This window comes from Lathyrus oleraceus, chromosome 5 (genome assembly GCF_024323335.1).
Source record: "Lathyrus oleraceus cultivar Zhongwan6 chromosome 5, CAAS_Psat_ZW6_1.0, whole genome shotgun sequence".
NCBI lineage: Eukaryota > Viridiplantae > Streptophyta > Magnoliopsida > Fabales > Fabaceae > Lathyrus > Lathyrus oleraceus.
This window is the reverse complement of record NC_066583.1, coordinates 569086989-569113729: the sequence shown is the minus strand read 5'-3', so window position 1 is coordinate 569113729 and position 26741 is coordinate 569086989. Positions and strand designations below refer to the sequence as shown.

Genomic DNA, 26741 nt, shown 5'->3' with positions numbered 1-26741 from the left:
AATTATACTCCCTCCTGAGGGACTTAGTGTCTCCTCGGACTAGACAAGTACTCAAGAATCACGCCTACGAGGCACGTTAAACATCCAGTTTGAGTGACTTTATAACAAGTCTTAGCTGAGGGCCCGATGGCAGTCTCGCCCAAGTAGGTCGAGTGTCTCGTCTGAGAGACTTATAGTCCATCAGCCAGACTATATATGATTCTGCCTTAGGGACTTTGACTTTCAAAGATAATTATAATCTCGCCTGTGGGACTTAGAGTCTCTTTAGCTGAATTACACAGGGCTATCCAGATTTCCCAAGACAACTAAGACCCCACGGGAGGAAGTACCGATTCCAGGATACTTCAATAAGTCGTGATCGAAAAATAATTCGTCTTCTAACAAAGGCCTTGTGCTTGAGGAATATGTAATGTTATATTCATTAAAGGCATCGCCTAGGGCGATGTCCTTAGACTGCTCCAGAGGAGGAGACGATATAATGTCGCCCAAAGAGAGGTATCACCTCGGTCTGTGGTTTCCTATCGCCCTTATGTGGGAAACGTAAGATAAGATTCTTCTTGGGCAAAGAGAAAGTTAAAGTCATTAACTGACTCATGACTCCTTCGAAAATAGGGATTCGAGTGTTCACTATTGATTGAGTGGACGGTGATCCTTTCCAAAAAAATCTTAGGTCCTAAAAGCCTCTACAAATACATCTCCCTTCAAAGGAAGAAGGGATAAACCCTAAGTGACTCACATTCTCTACACCCTAAAGAGCATAAAGCTCACTATAGTATTAACACACAAGTGTCTGTAACTATATGCTTGCTACCAAGCATCACCAATCATCATTAGAACCCATCTCCTCATGTGAGCATGTCTCTCTAAGTCACCTCAAAACACCACCGTCCAGACCTGCTCGCCGCCGTAAATAAGTCCTAACAACCATATCATATCATGTTATAAATTTATTAAGGTCTCTAAGTCACCTTGCCTTTACATGTGGAACACACATCTGTACTTTTTTTTTTGGACAAGATTCAAACAAAAATATGGGTCTTGGTAGAATTATGGCTTGGTTTTTATACTATCAGATTAACTTTTGTTTGCATTTTTATAAGAATATCTTGATTCGAAGCTAGAAGCTAAATGTAGCCATTAACTATTCAGTGGTCTACACTTACGTAGCTTGTACATTTTGTAAGAATCAGATTTTTAACGAGGAAAGGAATCAGCCCAAAAAGTTGACAAGGGAATAGAAAACAACTTATTCGCTGTACGTAGGGTGCGACGAGAACGACACTTCTATGATCATCGAGGGAATTGACGGCAATGTTACAATGACGTAGGGATGACAATGACTTTTGAAATCATATGAAATTTGGTTTTGTCAAAAATATGAGTTGGAATCGAATAGTTTGATCGTGTCAAAGAGCGTGTTATTAAACAAACATGGAGGTTAGCCTGAAAACAACATAGCATTTCATTGAACAAAAATGGAGGTCTAACAAAAACATTAACTTCCTAATGTTGTTGCTGAAGTGGTGAAACACTACATTTCTTTGAAATGTGTTTTTGAAAAAAAATGAAAAATGAAAGATAATCGATAATCCTGTCTAATCTGGGCATGCAAAGGTAATTCAACTGAGTTTGTAGTTCTAGGCATTTTAAGAAATGTGAAATTCAAGTCTCTTCTGCCAACAAGATCTTTTATTGCATCTCTTTATTTTTAGTTTGCATTATCTTGCAGAACCTTTGGATGTGATTCCAAGTGAATTTTGGGAATTTTGCCAGAATGTGTGTATAAGGAATAGGGTGTAATGAGTAACCTTCTCCTATTGGTGGTGTTGTCGTTTTAGCATCCAAATGTTTGTGCTGTAGTGGCCCAAAATCATGCAAAGGGAAAACCCAAAAGTATCTGGAAGACTATGTCATCATTGGGTACCAAATCTTACAATAGTATTTTATAGATTATTCTTTACTATGCATTCTATTATTACAAGTTGTTATATGTAAAACACTATATAAATTATTATGCTTAGAATGAATGAAAGATAAGCAAGACTTTATCCAAATGTGAGTTTTTGAAGTATAAGCCCTGAAACCAACTTACCACTACCAATAAATCACCTTCATCCAGCACTATAACCAAAACCAACTTACCTCATTTTAAATGCCTTAGGCTTACACCTTTTTGAGATGTCTTTATGCTATGAGAAGAAGCTTTGTTTCAATTGTGATGGAAGAAGATGACACATAAAAGGAGAAATTGCTTTTAGAATCCATTGAGCCCAAAATTCCACTTGACTAGGAAACCGAACCTTATTATTTTCTATGCAGCTACCTCCTTATCGTATTATTTTCTTTCTACTAAATAAATATATAATATATGTTTATTCATTAGTAATTTTAATAATAATGGTTAAAATGATGTTTGACTGCATTGTGGTCAAAATAGGGGTCATAAAGGTAAAAAAACTAGTCAAAATTAGTTAGAATAGTAGTTGATGGTGGTGATAACGATGGTCATAATGGTGGTTTCTTGTGATTAGATTTCCGTTAAAGTGGTGATTATATTTGAATTCAGGGAAGAATTGATATTGAGATTGGTGATCATAAATGGATGAAATAGTGACCTATAGTGTTTGGAGTGGTGGTTGGTACAGGGATGGATAAAAATATGATTAATCAAATTATATTATTAATATGAATTGCATTGCAACATAAAAAAAATGGTAACGCAAATTCATAATCTGATTTAATTATATTAATTAGTTGTTCATAAATTAAGTTTGAAAATAATAAATTATATAAATAATTATTTTTTTTTGAAATAAAATAATAAGTTTTTTTTGAAATAAAATAAAATAATGATAAAATAAAAATAATATGAAATAATGTGTGAAAATAATTTTTTTTAAACTAATAAAATAATTCTAATTTTGAAATTCATCCGATTCGATTCGGTTTTGGATAATTGATTAGAAAAATACGATTCGATCCGATCCAATTTCATACGGTTTAATTTGAATCGGTTTTTAGATATCTAAAGTATAAATTATATATATTTTTAAGATTTTAAAAATGATAATAAATAATAAATTTGATAATAAATAATAGATTATGATTGAAATAAATGAAATAATAAAAATAAATAGATTAAACTAAACTAATAGATAGTATTAAAAGAATAAGTATCATCAAATAATAAGTTACATCAACATATCATATTAAAAATAAGAATAAAAATATATACACATGGTTCAATTCTGTTAGGATCAATTTTAAAAAATCAATACGAAATTCAATCCGAACCGAACGGTTTTTACAAAATGACATTCAAGCACATTTAATAATTTTCATTTTTGTTTGCGGTTTTTAGTTTTTTGGGACTAATTTACCGTTTTTATTTGGAACAGTTTGATTTAAACACCCTTACATACCATAAAAAAACTTAAATACTTAAATGATTAATGAATTGAACTATTCAATTTAAACAATTATAATTCAGTTTAAAACAAGTTTATAACCAATTTCATTTTATAAACTGGTTTAATTAGATGAAATAGTTTCTCGTAAAAAAAATTTGAACATAATTTTTAAAAAATAAAATAAAATATAAAAATAAAAAATATAATTTTTCGAAATAAAATAAAATAAAAAATAATATGAAATAATGTGTCAAAAAAATCAGAAAATAATAAAGTAATTTTAATTTTGAAAAATAAAAAAAATAAAAAATTCCAAATAAAAAAGAGTTATAAAAATGAAGAAAACAATTTTGAAAATAAAAGTATTTCTAAAAAAGTATATGTTTATTCAATGAAATAAAAAACATAATTATATGTTTTTTTTAAATTCGGAAAATAAAATATTATTTTCAGAATTTTTGACTCAAATAATCCAATTTTTCAAAAAAATTTCCAAAATAATCCACATTTCAGATTATTTCCCAAACTACCCCACTTTGAAGAGGTGACGCGAGATGAATTGACATCTGCTCTTTAACTTAGAGAGATGGCGCCAATTGGATTGACTAGTGCACATAGTGCAGCCAATCCAATTGGCGCTTGTGTGTTAAGTTATAAAGGATGCGCCAATTGATCTGGCACCTATGTGTGTTTCATAATTTTTTCTTGAAAAACAATGTACATTTTTGATAAAAGTCGAAATCAGATCAATTAATATTAATATTAATATGTGTTTACATACGTTAACCAAAAAGACTAATGTTGTTGACCGAGATGATCTAACTGACCTCCGGTCCCACATCCCCTAGCTACCCGAACGCGTGTCCCTAATCCATGTTGATGATTCACCCCATGTGTTTGAGTATTTGAGGGCCCAAGAACATCACCATCACCTACAGGAGATTGCCTAAGATATTCAGACAAATCCACGTAGTCTTGTGTATGCAATGAAGCGCTACCAACATAGTTGAGTTCGTGACCCATGCTAGAGTAGTTGGGCTGTGTTTGAGTTATTGGAGGGCGACCAAGACGATTGAAGGACGTCATTGGTGTGAATGATGCGTCGAGGAAAGGTTGAAATGATTATTGTGGTGTTTGATAGACATATGGTTGTTGCATGTTTTGGTTTTGTGATGTTTGAGCTTCTTGACTATAGTAAGAGGAGGGACGGTTGGTATTAAATGATCGCTGAGTATTTTGGCTAAGGCGACTATGGTAGGGTGATGTGTTGGATGCATAGCGATGTTGGGTGTCTTGATGATGATCTACTTATTGGTGGTGGTACGGGGTATGTTCTTGATATTATGGTTGGGTGTTTGGCATGTTAGGGACGTAGGTTTATATGTTTGTGGACCAGAAATTTTGATGGATATGGGATTGTGAGAAACCGGTCTGACAATGTTGTTGGGGGTTATATATTGAACCTTCTTGTGTGTAAGTTACCCAACATGGGTCGTATAGGAAGATATCCTCAGCGAGGATCACAAATCCAACCGATATGTACCAAGCCATATAATTACGAGTTGGTTTTTCTTCGGTTGGCATCACAACATCAGTTAAGACATGTTCTTGTTGGTGCTTCTATTTTCGACACTCAGATATAGCGAAGCTTCGCCAAGGGTTAAAGTTCCATTGGTCGTTAACTTTTTGTAGATGCCATTCTCCGAGGTTTGTCGGGGGATATGAGATGTGTTGAAGCATACCGAACTGCAATTTAACACGATCACTATGGTGCATCTCCACAGTGGTGAATCTTATGATCGGTGTGCATGCAGTCCAAGCGGTTGCATCTTGTTTGTTGATTTCATGGTCATGATCCAAGTTTAGACATGGACGCCAAATGAACTAAAACATTGACATTTATTATATTATAAATTTGTTAGAAGAAATTAACAAATTATTACGAATTAATTAGGTTAATGGCAATACATATGTTGGTCGAAGGTGATCTAAGAGATGGTAATATTGGATAATACAATGTCTAAGACATCTCTTGTAACTCATACCATGTGCCGACCATCTGCGCAATAAAAGTAAATATATTATTTAGAGATAATAATCAGTAAAGTAAGGAAATATAGTCCATTGTGAAGAACTTACTTTTGTGCGTAAGGGAATGTGAACGAGTTTTGGTTGACGGGCCCTAGGGACGGTAGTCTACACAACTTCATTATATTGCTATGTCATCTGCACCCAAATATATTATCAATGTTCACTGCAACGGTGAGACATATGAGTGTGATGTATACGAGTTTAGTTTTTGAAACACCGATATATCTGATTTACGATCAAGAGTGTCATACCCCAATTTTGACCCTGAATCGCTGATTCAATACATTCATCATAGCTATTGCATGTCTACATAGCATACCATGCATTCCATACCGCGTAGTGCCTAGAATATCAGTCGAAATAATTTTTTGGAATTACAGGTGAATCAGTTGAATTAATCGCCAAATGTGCGTCAAATCAGTAGACGAAAATTTTTAAAATCAAGCTTGCAAGCACCATTTTTATTAATCTACGTTTCACGTAGTTTAATCTGGTATGCTCGAATTATTTTTCGGCTAAATTTTTGGACACCTTTCGACTCGCCTGAGCCTTTTAACCGGTCAACATTTATTTCAAAATTGGTTCAAACGTTGTATATTTCCGAGAAGTTTATTTCGTGTTGATCATTTTTGTGCATTCAATTTTCTTTTTCGAACATTTTTGCATTTGATTTTTTTTTAAATTTATATTAATCCTTTTTATGTTTTTTTTTAAAATATAAAAAAATATTAAATAGAAGTAAATAAACACTTTTTTTTTATCCACTGAAAAATATATATACTGTTTTTTTTATTTACTATTAATTTATTTCTTTAGTTTTGTTACTGTTATATTTTACTATTAACATGTCACTTTGTTTTAATATTAATTAGTATTTAGTAATTAGTAATGTTATGTGTGTGTAATATTACCTTATTACTTTTCTAAATAAAATAATAAGAAGAAGAAAAGAAAGGGTAGATTGGATTTTTAACAAAACCTAAGTTTGCAGTATAAAAAGGAGAATGTTGTGCAAAGAAATGGAGACTAATCCATAACATACACACGGCCGCCACTCCCATTGTCTCTCTTTCTTGTGGACAGACCATACACCACCGGCAACTCACAGCCATTTTGCCACCGAAAATCACCGTGACCCAGCCTCCACGTTCCGCTGCACATCGCCCTCGACTCTACACCGAGCTGCACTGGACGATGCTCACGACTGCACCTTTTTGACTACCAACTCCACCGTTGTTTTCTTCATACATATCGGTAACCCTTTTTTTTATCCCTTTTGAATACTTGTTTTCTTTGTTGTTGTCATTTGATTTTATGCCATGAGTGTTTTTTGGTTTGAGATGATTAAAAAGAATTTACATGAGAGAAACATAGAGATAGTATGAAAAAGATGAGGTTGTATTTTTCAGTTTGAGTTAATATACATGCATACTGTTAGTTTATGTTTACAAATATAAATGTTTGTTCTAAGTTTTTTTCTCTATTATATATGTATACTGTTAGTTCATGTTTATAAATATAAATGTTTGTTCAAACTTTTTTCCCAAATATATCCATATATTATTTGCTGGCGTGTTGTATATATAAGTTCAGTTGCCGGCGAGTTGTATATATAGGTTAGGTTGAAATTCTCACCTGTATGATTGAGCCTGTTATATACATATATACATAAGTTTCAACTTAAGTTTGTATATAGATATGCATGTGCATTTGTGTGAGTACTGTATACATTGTTTTTTTTTACAGTTTCATATGAATATATAAAGTTTCTATTCTAAGCTTTCACTACGTCAAAAAGCGCTTTTAACAGCGCATCTTAGACAGCGCTTTTAACAGAAAGCGCTGTCTAAGGTTAAAATTAAAATAAAGCGTTGAAAATGTTCCAAGAAAATACTAAAAGCGCTGTCTAAGGGGGGGTCTTAGACAGCGCTTTTTAAAAGGGAATGTTCAATATCTACACAATAGTTATTAACGGGAATGTTCAATATCTACACAATATTGTTTTTTTTTTAAGTTCTATACATATATAAATAAAATCTTTGTTCTAACTTTTTTTTTCATGCATATGTACGGTTGGTTTTTTCATATATATAAATAATTTTAGTGTGTTAACATTATTTTCATTATTTTAAAATTATTTGTTAATTTAATTATATTGTTTCTATTATTTTTTAATTATTTGTTAATTTTATTTTATTAATTTCAAATGTTAGAATTAGGACTATAATCCATGAGTTATTGGACCCTCTTTTCTTTTACTAGCTTATATCCACATTCGACAAAATGTATTCCCTTCCCATTTTTTCAAATACCTTTGTAAGTCGATTGTTCATAGCATCGCCATCAACCTCACATGGCTTACTCTTGGGCGTTCTTACGATGAGCTTTTAAGTAATACCAACATAATTTTCTATAATTTCAAACCTTTGTACATTAATCATTATTAATCAAATCTTTTTCTAAATAAAACGTGAAGAAAAAGATTATCCTAGATGGAATATCCAGTTATAATCCCGAATATTAGGCTCAAGCTGTAAGAGCTTGCAAGCCGTAAATATTCGTCTTCTCTTCCACACTCCAATATTCAAATCTTTTTCTAAATAAAACGTGAAGAAAAAGATTTTCCTGGATGGAATATCCAGTTATAATCCCGAATATTAGGCTCAAGCGGTAAGAGTTTGCAAGCCGTAAATATTCGTCTTCTCTTCCACACTCCAATATTCAAATCTTTTTCTAAATAAAATGTGAATAAAAAGATTATCCTGGATGGAATATCCAATCATAATCCCGAATATTAGGCTCAAGCTGTAAGAGCTTGCAAGCCATAAATATTCGTCTTCCCTCCAAAACATTCGTAAATATTCGAATCATTTTCTTAGCAATATTGGAAAGAAACAGACTGCCTGGGTGGAATGTCCAGACGTAGTCCCGAGTATTAGACCTAAGTTGTAAGAGTTTGCAAGTCATAAGTACTCGTCTTTCAAACTCGAAAACACTTGATTCCTACCTTAATACTTTTTCAATAAAGATGGAAATGGAACATGGTGTATACCATGCACTCCTGAGATTAAGATTCGAGGCGGATGCCTCGCCTATCTTAGCTCTCGCCATCGTTTAAAATTGTCAATGTGGTTTCTTCAAACCCCTTTTCTCAATCAAACCTCAAAACACTTAATTTTTATCAAACATTTTTTCAATAAAGATGGAAATGGAACATGGTGTATACCGTGCACTCCTGAGACTAGGATTCGAGATGGATATCTCGCTCATCCAAGTTCTCGCCATCACTCAAAATACATCCAACCAATCAAACTCTTTCTCGCCGCCGTGCGATTAATCAAAAACCTTTTTCATAAACGAAAGATATATTGTCTTAAGGTGATGCAAAACAATGTTTCGGCCACGATTGTTGAGCCGAGATAGGTGACGCTTTTCCGAATGTAGATTTATAAATCCGTTCGATGTGTGGTATGTGACTACTCCTCATCTGTTTTGGGTAAAACAATGTTTTTGTCGATTAATACAATATAGCTTTCGCTAAAATTGATCAACAAACAAACATTTTTCTACCAAGAACTATGTAAGCCTTGATTTCTCTTTTGAGATACGTAGGAGCATGATTCGTAAATCTTGTCAGGCCCACTAATAAAAAACTTAGGTTCAGTCCTTCGTCAAAAATCCAAAAACATTCTCTTCTCATCTTTTCTTTCTTTCCCCCCTAATAATTCGAAATGCCTAATATTTCAACTAACATTAACGCACACAACTAACCTAATGGTTCCCGTTGAGTACAACGGACGTGAGGGGTGCTAATACCTTCCCCTTGCGTAATCGACTCCCGAACCCTGATATTGGTTGCGAAGACCATAATCATTGTCGTTTTTTCTTGGGTTTTATCGATATTTCCCCTTTCCTTTTTAGGAATAAATAAAGTTCGGTGGCGACTCTGTTCAGTCCATCATTGCGAGCGTGCGATCGCGCTTTGCTTTAAAGTTGTATCCCCATTTTTCGAGGTGCGACAGATGGCGACTCTGCTGAGGAAGACAAATCCCTAAGTGAGTCAAGCCTAGTTAGGTCGTGTGTGTGTGTGCGCGCGTGTGCGTGCGTGTGTGTGTGTGTGTGTGTGTGTGTGTGTGTGTGCGTGCGCGTGCGTGTGCGTGTGTGTGTGTGTTTTGAACCATAGAGCGCAAAATATTATTAACCATACATTCACTAGTTTCGAACCCATGACCATTTATTTTGTATCACAACGAATGTATATTTTGACTCTTATAATTTATAGTGTACTACCTAGTTTATCACAATGGTCATACGTCTGTGGTGGAAATCATCATATATACAATTACATCCTACCTAACAACAGTTGGTCGGACGTGGTTGTATCCTTTTTATTCAACCGTTATGATATATGTTTTTCATAGTAGTATGATTTTGTGATTAGGTAGTGAGAAAAATGCATTCCATACACCCACAATCCTTTTCTTTTCTGTGTTTTTGTCTTCCTCCTCATTTATTTTTAACTTCAATCTAAATTCTTTTGTTCTTTTATTTATTTATTTTAGCATATAAGTTTTGTTTTTGTAGTCAAGACACAACCATGGAGGTTCAGATTCATATCAGTTTGATTTCCTTCATGAGTTTTCTAAGATACAATTTCCTTTTTCTAATTTCTATCACAAATACATTTAGGTGCATTTTGAATTGTATTTGTGGTTTACATGGAGATTTTTTTTTAAAAGGTTCACTTTCAAAATAATTTTCTTCAAATATGTCTTCCAAATGTTTAGCATGAATAAATCTGTATGTTAATAACATGTTATGATACTTTAATGTTTAGCATGAAAGAAACTATTATAATCATTTTGGATTATAGAGCTCATTACTTAATTGTCTAGGTGTGTATACGTGATAGGAAGACAAAACCAAATCCCCAATGTAGATATTTAAACCATGTTTCATTTATTATGCTAGGAAGAAGCTTATGGTTATATGAGAAAGACAGAACCTACCTATATTAGATTAGGTGTGATGAATAGGTTTCAATTAGAAGTTGATAAATTCAACTTATACTTGCTATGTGTGACATGTTCAATTTAGAAGCGATGGGATTTTGACATAATCAAATTTCTAAAACAATATCTTGCCTGTTGTGTCAATTTTGATACAAAGGTTTCACCTAATTGTTGTATTGTTCCTGTTTTATATATTTTTTATCCATACTAGCCACCTAATTGTTGTTTCAAAAAATAGTTGTCAACATCAGTTGGAAAGGTTCTGCGTATAGTAGCAATGGCATGTCCTCAATCTACTCAGTTATTCGAGCAGAGTTTGTAGACACTGTTGTCTTATTTCATTTTACCTTGTCATAGGTTAAATAATATATTTTGTATTTTAAATTGTGTGACGCAAAGTTATAGTTTCAAATAATGGCAATCTCACTAGATTTTTTTTTGTCATGTCTTATTTATATTGATAGGGGGAAAGTGAGCATGGATTTCTTATGTAAGTGTTTATGTGGTTGAGTAAAACCGGTATGAATGACTCAATTACTTGAGATTGAGATTGAACTAAAAAAAAGAACCCAGTGACTTATATGAAGTTCAATTTAACAGGTCAGAGGAATATATTATGCATGCCCTAAAAGTAAAATACAAATAAGCTTTTAGTCTCTTTATGTTATTGGTTTAGATTTTTTGAGCCCCTTCTTTTCAAATGGTATAAATTGGTAAAACGATAATTAAAATATTATGCATTATTGTTACTGATTATTAGTCCTGTTCTAGTTTTTAATTGACAAAATAATGTAGGAAAGCCAGTTCTATAATTAGCCATGAGCATTCTTAAACATAATTTGAATCAAACCAGCACTTGCTAATTCACTCACCAACTCATCGTAACTAATGATGTTACTTATTACTATGCCTTCTCTAAGTTCGAATTTTCAAACTATGGACATGTGGTGTTGCTTACAACTATTACTTTATATGAAATGTTATTTATATTCAGATTTATTTTATATGAAATGTTATTGGAAATAGGTTGTCATTATGTGTAAATAAATAATTCATTTATGATGAAACTCTGCAAGGAGAACAATTTCAGGTGTCATTCATAGTATATAAAATCGTATTGTATTACTATGACACGCACAAAAGATTGATAATTTGAACCTATGAGGTTTTTCCATTATCCAAATCTTTTTTCAAAGGCACTTATAGTCCTTATGTCTGAATTTCATAATAAATCATTCTTTATAGAAAGTTATATCAATTTGTCGATCAAATGAGTTAACACTTTGAAGCAATTACTTGACAATGTTCATAAATAACAACCTGTTAAATAACGTTTATATATTAAACCCATGCAAATGGTCACTGCAAAACCGGAGTTTTAAAAAGTACCTTTCATTTTCACAATGTGATAGATTTTCAAGTTATGTGATAAGTTTTTTTTAAGGTTGAAGATTTTCATTTATGATGTTCAAAATTTGTGATGAATTTTCTGCAAAATATATTTTATGAAAGAAATGATATTTACAAATGTACTCAATGTCATATTTCTACATGTGACTGAGATTTCATAAAAAAAATGTGTTTTGAGTTATATAATATTTGTAATAAATATTTAATATTAATTAAAATTTAATATTAAAAATAAAATTGAATTTTTTTTAACAAATTAAATAAATTGTTACATAATATTTTTAATAAATTTTAAAAATTAAATTAAAAAATTATCATTTCATATTAATTTTAAAAAAATTTAAATATTATTTTTTATTTAATTTTTAAAATTTATTAAAAATATTATGTAACAATTTCTTTAATTTGTTAAAAAAAATATTATTTTTAAAAATAAATTGTTATTTCATATAATTAATAAATTGTATTAAAAATAAATTTATTAATAAATTGTTACATAATATTTTTAATAAATTTTAAAAATTAAATAAAAAAGTATTATTTTATATAATATTAATTAAAAACGATACTTAAAATGTTTACATTCTTAATATTATTTAAGTATAATTACAAATTACAAGAGATTAAAAAGAAACTAATTTCGACGTTGATTGGGATCGTCATCGACGAAATGACTACCGGTTCCATATCTTGCACGAACTCGAACCTGGTGACCACAATCTAATGGTTGTGTTGAGGTAGGTATAGGAGGGGTTGTTGTTGTGGACGGATAAGCAGTGGTTTGAAGAATTGGTGGTTGTTCACGAAAAATTTCGAATGCTTCAAAATTCTCGAAATCCATATTAGGAGAAAAATTGTTTAATAATTGTGTAAATGAGGCGGGGTTTAGGTTTGAAGGTTCTATGGTTGCGATGTAATAGTCGCTCACATCGGTGGTTGTTGATTGTTGATGTGTAATTGAACAATCAAAGTTAGGTGGTGCGATGGGTGTGTAGTTATGTGGGGGGCGTAGGTATGGTTGTTGTTGGGTTTGAGAAGTGTAGTTTATAGGGTTTTGTGGTGTTTGGTATGGGTAATTAGTTGGTATTTGTTATGTTTATGTGTGGTAGTTTGGTTGTTGGTATGAGGCGTGTTGTGTTTGAGTTTGGTAGTTTGGTTAATGGTATTGGGTGTATTCTGTTTGTTGTTGGTAGGGTTGTGTATATTGAGTTTGTGGTTCATATTGGGTGGAAGTCGATGTTTGTGTATAATGTTGGTTGGGAGGGATTCGTGTTTGGGGGTTTGTTAATTGTGGTCGTGGTGTAGTCGACATCTGTGATGTGTAACAGTGCTGACGGGGGTCAATAACTAGTTGTTCAATTGACGCGTATTGCAATGGAAGATGTCGAAGCCAATTAATATATTCTTCGGTTGACTTCATTTCTCCCTGAAACATTACCCCAGTCAAACATAGTTGGTGTCTGTTTTCCCAAAGTTGTTGTTCATTTCTATTCAACGTTGTGTAGCTATAATTCCATGATTCTTGCATAGTCATGGTATGTTGTTCTTGGAGGCATTTAGGAGGATTGGGTTTGTCTTGATAATACCTAAATTGCAATTTTACCCTATCCGATTGATGCATTTCAACGATCCAAAAACACAAGATAGGTGTCGTTGCACTCCAAATCAAATGATCATCATTCTCCAATGGGGGGTATCCAAGATATGGCCTCCATATAAACTATTATTGTATAAAAAATATACATTAGTGTACCATTTATTGTTTAAGTGATTTGAAATGAAAAAAGTAGAGAAACCCATATTACGTTGGTTGACAACATGTGATCGAACATGACACAGTAACCGTCAAGGTAATGGCGAGGAATTTTAGAGCAATTTTTTTTCTTGTTGGTCGAAGCCCATATAAAAGAATTGAGATTACATTGAAAAATTAACATATTGAAACACACAAACGAAAAATAATAGATTTACATGAAAAAATTAAGACTTACATTGATGCATATGGGTGACTTGGAACGACTGAACTAATTGGTGCTATAAATGGGAATCATGTAAATCCCCATGTTTGTAGCAGAATAACACCCCCCATACCATCAACATCAATGTTAACTACTTTACATATTTCCCTATATAGAAATGCTAACGCAACTATTCCCCAACTACATTCACCACACTGACGCAAATCCTGAACAAATGGTATCCACATACTATCTACATCTTTTTCTGATTTATCAGGGAATAAGGTTAGGGAGATGCACAATATATTATAAATTCTTGTATATATAATGAGTTCGTCATGGGAGGAATTTTTAGATATTTCAGTTTCTTCTAGTAGTTGTTTTAACCAAGAGATACTGACACATCTACCTTTAATGTGATTTTTTGGTGGTTGACGGCCCAAAAACGTGGTCCAAGCACTTGCACTAATCTCGGATGTTCCTATGACGGCTCTACCATTGAGGCGTAGACCCAAAAGCATACTTACGTCTTCTCAAGTTAATTAGTGCAGGAGCACGTCGTCCTAGATGGAGCACCATAACACGTCTATTTTCACGTGCATGGGCCCTCCATCTCAAACGGCGGACCTCTTCTAACTTTTCAGAAGCTAGTTCAGGTCCTCCTTCTCAAACGACAGACGTCTTCTGCATGGCTTACACGTTCACTTTTGCTCATTCGTTGTATATGATTGAACCCATAATTCTCTAAATTAATCAGACACACAATGGCTCAAAACAATATCACAGTTCAAGTCCATTATAATGGAAGTATTTTTCCAGATGTCAATGTCGAGGTCATATTTCAAAACACAAACATACAGCAACTCAAAATACACCGCAGATCCAATTACACGCGTTTAAAAGAAAGACTCGAAAACAAGCTCCAACAACAAATATCTGATATTTATTATCAATATCCATGTTTCAATGACAGTGATAACAGTGTGAATTATACAACAACGAAAATAGAAGACGACAATGACGTAAGATTAATGCTCTAGTGCCACTCGACTTATAATTTGTCAAGTGTGATTGAATTATACGTGTGTTTAGTAGACCAGAATGAGGGTCCTCAAGTAACGTATCCGACTCAATCTTCTCAATCTCATCAATATTAAATGAGTCAGGAGACTATATTATCGTTGACACCAGATCCAGATGAGGATGTTGGGGATGATAGTTACTATGAAGAAGCGCGGTACATAAATACGCAAAATCTTTTTAGTGGAGAAAGTGACAACTCTGACAACGATATCCCCGTGGTGCATCAACATGAAGTGCTGGACATGTACAATCCACCACTACACATGAGAAATCTCACATACTTACGTGACGAAGATGCATCAATATTTGAAACCACATAGCCACTTCGGATAAAGGGGGGGTTGCTTGGCATGAAATTTAATAGTAAAGAGGGATGTGTATTAGCCATTCGGCAATTTCACATCAGAAATTGTCTTGGTTATTTGTTTATAAGTCTGATTCTAAATGACTCATAATCAAGTGTGTTAACGAGGAATGCACCTTTAAATGCAGAGCATATGTGGCGAAGGGGGTAGTACCTGGGTGATCACTAAGGTTGGTAGTACGCACACATGGATGTCTTCCACAATGTCTCAAGATCATAGAAAACTTGACTCTAATCTAATATGTGACAGTATCAAGTCTCTAATCAACAGTGATGCCTCACTAAAAGTGAAACACATCATCGCTCATATTCGGGAGACATTCAACTGCGCAATCTCTTACAAAAAGGCATGGATTTCAAAGAATAAGGCTATCGCTGCTATTTATGGAAACTGGGAGACTTCATACAACGACATGCCGCAATGGTTGTTGGTCATGAAAACATTTCTACCAGGTACTATAATAGAACTCGAGACCCTTCCTGTATTTTCAAACGAAGGGACACAAATTAGTGGTGCTAGAGTTTTTCACCGTCTTTTTTGGGCTTTCCAACCATGCATCAAGGGTTTTGCGTTCTACAAACCGGTGGTTCAAGTAGATGGCACATGGTTATATAGAAAATACAGGGGAACTTTGTTAATGGCTATGGCACAAGACGGAAATAGGAACATATTTCCAATAGCTTTTGCATTGGTAAAGGGTGAAACTGGAGAAGCATGGAGTTTTTTCTTGAGAAATCTTAGAATGCATGTTACACCACAACCCAACCTATGTTTGATATCAGATCGACATGAGTCAATAAAGAGTGCCTATAATAACCCGGATAATGGTTGGCAACACCCTCCCTCATCACACGTCTATTGCATCAGACATATAGCGCAAAATTTTATGAAGGAATTCAGAGACAAGGAACTTCGAAAAAAAGTTGTTAACATGGGTATTTTCCTAAATATATCTTTGTTAACATATCTAATAGTAACTTCTATATACTAATTTATTTTTCATTTTCATACACAGCGTATGCATTAAACGAGGCAACATATGAATACTACAGGGGAGGGAGAGATGCGTAAAGTTAACATAGCAACGTTACAATGGGTAGAAAATATTCCAAGAGAAAAATGGACGAGATCATTTGATGGAGGGAAACGATGGGGTCATATGACTACCAACCTTGCTGAATCAATGAACTCAGTTTTAAAAGCCACACACAATCTACCTATTTCTGCTTTGGTAAAATCAACATATTATCGATTGGACACACTGTTTGGGAAAATAGGACACGACTGGACTAAAATGTTGGGTTCTGGACGACTATTCACTGACAACTGCATGAAGGGAATTAAGGAGGAGGTAATCAAATCAAATAGCCACACGGTTATGCAATTTGATCGTCAAAGGTTCTGCTTCCTGGTCCAAAAAACTGTGCATCATAATGACGGCATGCCGACTACCCATTACAACGTCGACCTTCGGAATCTGACGTGTGAGTGTGGAAGATTCCAAACGTTTCATGTCCTTTGCTCACATGTTATTGTAGCGTGTTCAAGCATAAGACAAGACTATTTTATGCATATAACTGATGTGTTCAAAGTTGTAAACGTATTTAAGGTCTACGAGGAGAGTTTCCTCGGGATCCGGACCGAAACAACTTGGCCGTAATATGAAGGTGACACGCTTTGCCACAACGATAACATGCGGAGAAAAAAGAAAGGTCGCCCAAACAGTTTCCGGATTAGAACTGAAATGGACAACGTTGAAAAAGAAAAAAAGAGGTGTGGTATTTGTCGAGAAATCAGACATATGCGCAGAAAATCGTCGTTATATTTCGTGTATTTTCTTTTTCAATAACAATTTTTATTTAGAGTGTAACATTTTCGTCTACAACACATGAAAGGTGACAACATAATAACAACTTCAAATAAAGATAAAACACAACAACTATTCCAACACGTTATAACATCTAATCACTCAAACACCTTTTATCATATTATCATATTAAACGATAACAACTAAAATAAGTGGATCTTCAACACCTCAACTAACTTCTCCACTATGCGTAGAAAACATACAAGTAACATCCAGATCATTTTCTACACGATCTCAATAATGCATGTATGTACCATCTGGGTTAGCATCCATCAGAGTTATGTAAGGACAATAATATTCAATGTTTCTAACACGTCGAATCAGACCACCCAACTGTCCAAAACTAGCGTTGATGGCAGAAACCAATTGTCTCAATTTCCATTGTGGATTCAAACAAACCCTAATGTGCTTATCTGTTTCAAAGAAAACAATACAACACACAGACATGATTCACAAATATGTGGAACAATTATTTGATACAACTAATATATTCATCTGTCTTATGCTTCCTCTATTTATAGAAAACCTAATGGAATGAAAAAATAATATTATAATATTGTTTAAGCGGGAAAAAACTATCCTGAAAAATTATTTGGGCGGAAAAAATTATATTATACATTTATTTATGAAATATACTATTAATTTTTTTATTTAATTTTTAAAATTTATTAAAAATATTATGTAACAATTTATTTAATTTGTTAAAAAAAATTATTCAATTTTATTTATAATATTTATTTTTAATTAATATTAAATATTTATTACAAATATTATATAAAAAGATACATAATTTATTAATATTCAATAGTTATTAAAAATATTATATAAAAATGTATTTAATTTATTAATATTTTTTTAAAAATTTAATTATATTAAATATAATATTTTAACTAATATTTAATATTAATTAATAATTTTAATCATTTAAAATTAATTTAGAAATTAAAAAAAAATGCTCCATTTCAGATGTGTACCCCAACTGTACTTCTGGGATGTCAGCCATGTAGGATGGAGGGTACTGGAAAAATAATTAAATAATAGTACTAAAGGATAAAAAAGATAGCATTGGAGGAATTAATTTTTCTTTGATGGCATTATGGGAATATCATAATATTTTGTGAGTGACATATAGGTCAAAAACTCATGCTGCATATATGTTGTATAGTGTAAGTGTACAAATTAGTGTCGAAGCATTTCTCTTACTTATTATATCACTCTAAAATATCATTATTGTTCATTCATAAGACATGATTGTAGGTTATGAAATGTGTGAATTTAATTCAAACTGATCCTAGTACAACATTTGATTACATCATGGAATACAACAATAATTTTTGAGATGTTTAATTTCGTTCAAATGACAGATTAATATAACCATTTTGTTATAATATGTAAACATAACATCATAAGACCATACTTGATATTATCATTTAATATTAGTTATATAAAATATTTTGTCTTACATTTTATTTATTTAATCTTAATCGAACGAACTAAAAAAATCAATAAACTTTTCCAAACGGACGTAAGAGTCTTCTTCTAATTATCCTTTAACAAAAAAATGAGAATAGTCTGAATACTTATTGTCATTTTTTTTGGATTTTCTTATGCAACTGAATCCTTCTTCTATTATTTTCTTTCTATCTTTATTCTTCTTTCTTCATTATTCAGGCTTGCATCTCATTGTCAGTTGCGTTAGTGTTAGAGTCCAAGTGGCGTGTGTGTATTTTATTTTACAATATAAATACAATGAGTGTTTGTGGTGCCCACTTACAATTCTATATATTTTACTCTAATTTTTCATACAGTTTTATCCATTATTCTTCTCGTTATAATTGTAGGTTCTTTGTATGTTCACTTCTTTAGAGAGGAACAACAATAATTTATGAAGATCTAGAAAGGAAAAAAATTGCTTTGCTATTTGATGAAGAAAAATCAACCCTTGAAAAACTTGAATTTTTTTTATTCTCTAAATATATATTATGGAAATATGTTATATATTCGTAAATGTTTTCATTAGAAGTTTTTTAAGTTTTTTTTATGTGGTGTACAATATTGATTGTAGTGAAATATGTTGTAAAATATTCATTGTACTAACTTAATGTGATTTTATTTTAATTTTAGTAAATCATTAACATATTTTGTTCGATTTTAGTTTTTATTTAAATATGTCTAAAATAATATGCTTAAATTTAATATATATTGAATCCTTTCAAAGTTTATCTCAAATTAAGTTAATAATAACAGGAGTCTTGTATACTTGATTGTTTATTTGATTTTATGCAATATATGTTAAAAACAAAATTAGTTGGAAATAAGGGTTTTTGGATGGGGTAGATTATGTTTGAATTTGTGTGAAATCTGTTTAAATATTTTGGAAGATTTCAGAACAAAATTAATAATTTGTAAATGATTTAATGGAGATGCACTGACTGTGTAAAATACACTATTATTCAATGAGAATATATCATTCTTTCATGGCATACAAATAATTTAAAAATTTCAGTTTGACTTGGCAGGATAAATGATCGTTATTGATCGATACTATAAAATTAATTTACATTGTTAGTGCATCATCTATTTTTTTTTAAATGGATAAATTTTGTTTGAATTTTGTGCAAAATCTGCTTGAAGATATTCGTGACATAAGTTTTTTTTGGACGGGATGCATTGAAATCCATGTGAAAATAATTTTCCGTTTGAAATTTGTGTCAAAAGTGCTTGAAATTTGTTTGAAAATCCGTCTAAAATTGTCAGTTTTCTAGTAGTAATCCTTTTGTCAAAGGATCAATTGATTTTCATTAGTGTGTACATGACATGATTCACTCTTACAACTCCAATAAAGACTTGTTAGTGAAGTTGCATATCTCTAATACATTTAGAAAGTGAATCCCAATACGATTTTATTGTTTGTCTCTTAAACTTTCGTTTTTTTTATAATTGTTTATTGAGTCTCCTCTTTTACTGCACATCTTTGTACTAAGTTTTAAATCCAATCATTTTAACATGCATAATTCAAGTGTTTGCGTTTGAGCATGGTCATTATTTTTTAAGTCAACTGATTGAGTTAATAGAACAAGAACCATATTTGATGTTGATTCAAGTTATGTGGCAAGTGGAATCTCAAAGTATTTTGAAAAACTTGAAAAATTAAGATTCCATGTGTGTGACTCGAATCAATCATAAACCTTGATTCGAATCACACAATTACTTTTAGCCTCTGCTATGTTTGAATCGAATCACCACTTACACATGACTCAAATAACATAATTTCTGTTTTTTTCCTATTGGCCACTATCCAAATTTCATTTGAATCACAATTTTTACATGATTCAAATCATGACCTTTCATGATTCTAATTACAACTATAACTTGACTCGAATCATAGAAAAATGTGTTACTTCTTTTATGTTGCTCTTGTTTCACTATACTTGTTCACTTGACTGAAATCAACAAATACTCTTGACTCAAATCAAACAACCATTTTTGATATATTTTTTGTGCTTAATCTCCAGCACCTATAAATATTTTATCACCCAAATGTTTCAAAAGTGTAGAGTAACAAGCTAAATGTACGTAACTACGCGAGAACAACTTCTAGTTTTGAAAATTCAAATCTCTTGCAAACGAAGAGTGTAGGAACCTTTTTAGGAGGATTGCAAGATTTTGGTAGTTGTAACTGGTTGTGACAATTTCCAGTAAAAAGAATGATGTTTTTTTCTCTCCTGACTGAGCATGGAAGAGTCGTGTGGAAGCCTATACGCAAGGTTGGAGTTCTTATCAACCTTTGAATAGTTCACCACTCAAGAAATCAGTGGTATCAAGGGTGATTTCCACATATAAAGACTTGGAGAAGATTAGTGAAGTTGGAAGATTCAAGAAGAAAGAATCGAATAAATATTTTGCAGAGAGTTTAACATCAAGGTTGAGTACAAGTCAAGATCCAAATATGAGATTTATTTTCTCGTCATTATTATGGATATTGTGATTGTATTAACTCGTGTAATTCTTATCAAAACATAATGGAAGAACAACTTTCAATGGGAAACCGTTGGAGAGTGAAGTAGGCTTATGCAAGGAAGATAGAGCAAAACCATTATACATTATGGTGTACTCTCTCTCTCTCCACTACAACAAACAAGACCTTAGACAGCGCTTTTTTTAGCCTTAGACAGCACTTTAAAGCGCTGTCTAAACCTCCGCTGCTAAAGGTTTAGACAGCGCTTTTTTAAATCTTAAAAGCGCTGTCTAAGCCCCCCCCCCTTAGACAGCGCTTTGGCCAAAAGCGCTTTATAAGACCCTCTTATTTTAAATTTTTTAGGTATACCTTAGACAGCGCTTTTGGAAAGCGCTGTCTAAGCCCCACCCCCTTAGACAGCGCTTTGGCCAAAAGCGCTTTCTAAGACCCTCCTATTTTAATTTTTTTAGGTATACCTTAGACAGCGCTTTTCAAAAAGCGCTGTCTAAGCCCCCCCCTTAGACAGCGCTTTTGCCTAAAGCGCTTTCTAATCCCCCCCTTAGACAGCGCTTTTTACAAAAGCGCTGTCTAAGGTATACGAAAATTTTTGAAGCTTTTGTTTTAAACCACATTTTTTCCAGGTTTATAAACCAGAATTTCTACCTGTTTTCAACCAGATTTTGACAGACAATTATCACATTTTATATATGCCATTTTGGCCTTTTTTCTACCAATTTTTGGCTAACAAATATATATATATACCAATTCAAACCACACTACTTTCAGTATTCTTAAAACTCTTCCACTTTCCTTTGTATGCAGGGTACTAAAGTATTGAAGCAATTCCAATGCCTACAAAAATTGGCAAGATATCATTTTCATTGTATGGATCATTTCTCCTTTTTCCAACAGGGAGAGATAATCTCAACCTGTATGTATAATGTATAGCATGCCTCTCTCAATGTGTATGAACAAAAAATAGAATAGGCCTCTGGTTTCCATTACAATAGCAGCCAATCTGCCCAGAAGAAATAGGAAAAGAATAATGAGCAGATAGAAAAGTCTGCCCTGTATGATACCTACACTAAGCCTACACTCTATACCTGAAATTTACATAAGCGCTTGGGTAATGATCGGGAAAAAACCCATGAATCCTAAAACTGATATGCCCATCATGACAGCCAGACGTGCTTCTATCGTTGCCTCTTTTAAAAAAATCTCCAGAATTTATGGCCATGGCAAGGAGTCAGTCGAAATCTAGGACGTATGGAAGTCAGCATCATCATAGCTGGGTGGAGATAATGGTGGAATTGCAGAGGGAATTGAATCATCTATAACCTCCAAGATTCTTCTTGCAATTGTTTGGGATACTCCACCAGCGTCAATTTTTCTAGAAGATATCATTTCTGATCTGTCATTCCTAGTTGAATTGCTACTCTCAACAGACTTTAAAAATTTGTCTTTTGATGTTGTTGTCTGAGCAGCTTTCGCAATCACCGAGCTAAAAACACCAGATTCTCTCAAACTTTGCATAATGACCTGCAAAAGCAATGTTTTGGAAGAAAAGTTTGGACGTTCTCTAAGAACTGTAAGGTAACAGTATAAATCGCTTGAGTAGAAACCAGAAAGGAAATTTGAGAAAATGAATCTTACCATGGGAGCATAAATGCGAGATAAGATGCCTTTTCTAATAAGTTTCATCGTTAGTGCTTTGTCTGTCCACACAATGTGTTCACGGTACCTAAATAGAAAAAAAATGTGACTTGAAGACAAATTGATATACAAGTTGAGGCTGCTTTTATGTTAAAAACTATCACGTGATTTTAGGATAGACTACGAGCCACAAAATTTAATATGTTTGAGATGTTCATTTCTAGTCTTCATCTATGTATCTAATATTATTTTCTATTTATATTGTAAGATATTAATGTTCCAACAGAATCTTTATTTCAGGAGCCAAATCCACCAAATTCTCACTTCACACAACCTGAGCTCCTCGACATAGATTTACTATTCATTCCCACATAGTTCATGATTTAAATTACAAATAAGAGACTATTTAAATAATTCCATACAGTATAAGACTATGAATAACTATATGGACAAGTGAAAATGTCAATTACTGACATATATGAAACAAAAAGTTTAACTGCTTATTTCAAACCCCTCCCAGGAAAACAATATAGCATTAGTTTAAGTAAAAAATTTGAAGTAATTATTTTCATATTCCTAAACTTACCATTGAAGCATTTCTTCCTCCGTAGCAGTTGAAGCAATTATGAACGCCTACATCAGACACAGAACAGAGTAGTCAGATTATAAATATATACCTGGGTGCAATTTAAAACTTCCTTGTCCCCCACCCCACTCAACAAACAATCAAAAAATGTACACTTGCGCAACTTCACAGCCGAATATGCTAGAAAGTAAAGAACAAAAACTCAATGAATAAACACCATTTATTTTAGGTTAGACATCAAGGGAAAAAGAGGCAATACTGTTTAATGAAATAGTAAACCAGGAACAACTAATTCTAAATTACAATGTTAAGAAATGAAAAATATTCTGAGGTAATGTCATATAACCAACCATGCACAGAAAATAACAAAACAAAACATAGCCTGAGTGCAGGGGCTTAAACAAACATCAAGATGCAAAAAATGATGATGGATATAAAAGTATTTGAAAAAGAAGAACGTAATTGCAGATAATAATGTACTCAATACACTTCAAGAAGTTAGTAGTAATTATGTTAACTAAAACTAGAAAATAGGAGAGCATGTAATGGGAAACTATAACTTACAGCTCTGTCAAAGTCTAACATGAAACATCTTTTTACATCATCTTTTGTAGGCTTGCAGCCACACCGATCACGTCTTGAAGTCAAATCAGAAAATTTGGTGTAAGTGTAATGCAGAACAGCAGCTTCTTCCAACTTGATCTCACTGTTAAAGGATTTGGTACAAATTAGAGTAAAATATGTACAGAAAAAAAATGCATTCTTCACTATTAATATTATATTATGGATTTAAACATTTTACTTATAATGGTATGGAATTAAACTAACATTAATTAGTTACTACTACGACAGAAAAATGTCCACGCCTAAAAATAAAGACAGCTGACTGAAGACAGTATAAATTTCCGTCAAATTCGAAAAACCTTTTAATATAAGATCAACAGTTCGCAAAAAACTAAAAACAAAAACAAAAACACTTGCATGATATGAAACCAACATTCCCATAATTTTTTTATGGTTAGCCTGGGTATACTAGGCCTAGTCATAAACTCCAAAATACATGCCGATTCAATAATATCGCCCTTTAATTATAAACTAACGTTGTTGTAAATATACATAGATACATACATAATTGTCAAATGCGTGCTCATTAATTAACAATGTGCAGAACCAACTTACTTAGGTGTCTTCATATAGTTGTGCCATCTATGTGCACCATTAGGACGGAGATGATCCTGAACCCTGGCAGCTGCTTTCCCATTTCCATAAGTTAGAAAATAGTTTGGATTGCCACGAGTTGCTTCTTTGTAATTTCCAAAATACATAAGTTGTTTAATTAATAAAACAAAGTAGACCGGATTTACCTAATATATGTATTGACAACGTTGACGCCGATTTCTTCATGACAGGGACACTCGCATACTTTGCAAGATCAAGTATGTCCTGCAATTAATCAAAATAAAAAGAGGATAAACCAAAAGTAATTGCTTATTGACAGAAAGTCTCGCAATTTCAAAGTAGCTACTCCCATTTTGATACTAAACACACCAAAGTTGTAAGATTCTGCTAGTTATCAAAATATTCTACATAGTCCTCTTGAGGTCCTATATTAGCATCACATTTAAAATCCAATACCACACACCTAACCTATAGTACATGACAAAAATAACAAAAACCTCATACCTTTCTTCAATTATCTGTTTATGTATCATAGTTGCATATTCACTTATTTTCTCTTTCAATTTATGCATGACCTATCGACATATTCCTATCTACAACCAATGCCAATAACCCTAACAGGTGTTTAATATCAAACATTATGCATGCTTTTTTCGCAATCCGATGCATGCATAACAGATCCAAAAGGATATAGAGGATTAATATTAATAACATCTCGAGACTACAGTCTCAATTACTCTTATCCTCAAAAGCCAACATCAGACTCCTCAATAAAACATAAACAAAGCTAAGCAACTCTAAGTGAACACCAACCAGCAGCAACATACCTGATGAGAAAAAACACGGGCCATAATGATATCGTTATAGCGAGACAAAACTCGAGCAACATCACGAGTCTCCTCTCGCTTCCCCATTTGAATGTCATTGGGTCCTAAGTAAATAGCATGACCACCTAACAATGAAAAACCAGTCTCAAATGAAACCCTTGTTCGCATGGATGGCTTTGCAAATATCATCGACATTGTCTTCCCTTCAAAAGGCCGAAATGTCCTGTCCCCTGATTTCAACAATGTTTTCACCTCAATAGCTCGATCCAATATCTTCAAAATAGTTTCCTTGTCAAAATCATCTATGTGAATAAAATCTTTCAACCCATTTCCAACTTTCGCTGTATCAGTAAGCAAAAAAAAAAAATAGCCACTTGTTACTTAAATAAAATATTTAAAAAAAAAATACTAAACCCTAATTTGATGAAAAGTAAATCTGAATCGGTTGATGTTGATGTTGAAGGTGAGGGAGAAGAGGATTACCGGTGAGAGTAGATTCGGCGGCGGGAGCGGAAGAGGTTCGACATGAGATTCTTCTGAGTGGTGAAGGCGACGAAGAAGAAGAAGAAGAAAGAGAAACGGAAGGGGAATGGCGGAAATTGTGAGATGAGGGAGAAAGGTAGGGTTTGTGTGATCCAACGGTGGTGAAACAGTAACAGTGGGCAGTGATGACACCCATTTTCTCTTTACTTGGGATGTTTTATTCTTAGCTTCCTCAATTACACTCCGAACACAAGAGAATAATGTTGTTTATCAATTTATACAAGCACACTATCATAGCAGGTTATTGTTCTTGTTATTGTTTTATTTTTTAAAGAAAATAAGATATATACTTTTGAGGCCTTGTTTGTAGCACTTTTCTGTTTTAGATTTAAAAATATTTGAAAACCAATATTTAGGTATTGGTATTTTTATTTTGGCCTCTTCGAATTTTTTTTTTAATTTAAAGACTTTAGACAACGCTTTATCAAAAGCGCTGACTAAGGTCTATATTTAAAAGCGCTTTCTAAAAGCGCTGTCTAAGGGGGGGTCTTAGACAGCGCTTTTAGAAAGCGCTGTCTAAGACCCCCCTTAGACAGCGCTTTCATTATTTTTTTGGAACATTTTCCGTGTTTTATTTTAATTTTAACCTTAGACAGCGCTTTCTTTTAAAAGCGCTGTCTAAGATGCGCTGTTAAAAGTCATTTTTGGCGTAGTGCTCTCTTTCTCTCTCTCTCTCTCTCTCCCCCTCTCTATTTCATGTATTTTAATTTTCGTAGGTTATTTCATGTTTAAATAATCGTTTCTTACTGTAGTTTATCGTTAATTTCTGTTGGTAGAGACTTATTACATAAGTGTAGGT

The 26741-nt window shown here is 32.8% G+C and overlaps 4 protein-coding genes across 5 annotated transcripts; 1 reads left to right on the top strand and 3 right to left on the bottom strand.

Annotated features, from left to right (window-relative positions):
• Nucleotides 1–13970: 13970 nt before the first annotated feature.
• Nucleotides 13971–14402, bottom strand: LOC127082119 (protein MAIN-LIKE 2-like). Its single transcript, XM_051022346.1, has one exon. It carries the CDS (start codon nt 14400–14402, stop codon nt 13971–13973), a length of 432 nt encoding a protein of 143 aa, XP_050878303.1.
• Nucleotides 14403–15531: 1129 nt separating this feature from the next.
• Nucleotides 15532–17221, top strand: LOC127082116 (uncharacterized). Its single transcript, XM_051022344.1, has 3 exons — nt 15532–16264; nt 16382–16727; nt 16939–17221. Exons 1-3 carry the CDS (start codon nt 15532–15534, stop codon nt 17219–17221), a joined length of 1362 nt encoding a protein of 453 aa, XP_050878301.1.
• Nucleotides 17222–22073: 4852 nt separating this feature from the next.
• On the bottom strand, nt 22074–24736 carry LOC127086534 (glycosyltransferase-like KOBITO 1). Of its 2 annotated transcripts, XM_051027310.1 has the most exons (5): nt 24573–24736; nt 23958–24099; nt 23394–23440; nt 22808–22895; nt 22074–22693 (listed from the first exon to the last, which is right to left on the bottom strand). In XM_051027310.1, the coding sequence occupies exons 1-5, from the start codon at nt 24716–24718 to the stop codon at nt 22412–22414; spliced, it is 705 nt and encodes a 234-aa protein (XP_050883267.1). In that variant the 5' UTR covers nt 24719–24736; the 3' UTR covers nt 22074–22411. The 2 variants fall into 2 exon arrangements, with proteins under 2 accessions (XP_050883267.1, XP_050883266.1); XM_051027309.1 differs by having other exon boundaries at nt 22074–22895.
• On the bottom strand, nt 24711–26152 carry LOC127086535 (ornithine carbamoyltransferase, chloroplastic-like). Its single transcript, XM_051027311.1, has 3 exons — nt 25883–26152; nt 25400–25740; nt 24711–24836 (listed from the first exon to the last, which is right to left on the bottom strand). Exons 1-3 carry the CDS (start codon nt 26076–26078, stop codon nt 24726–24728), a joined length of 648 nt encoding a protein of 215 aa, XP_050883268.1. The 5' UTR covers nt 26079–26152; the 3' UTR covers nt 24711–24725.
• Between the last annotated feature and the right edge of the window lie 589 nt (nt 26153–26741).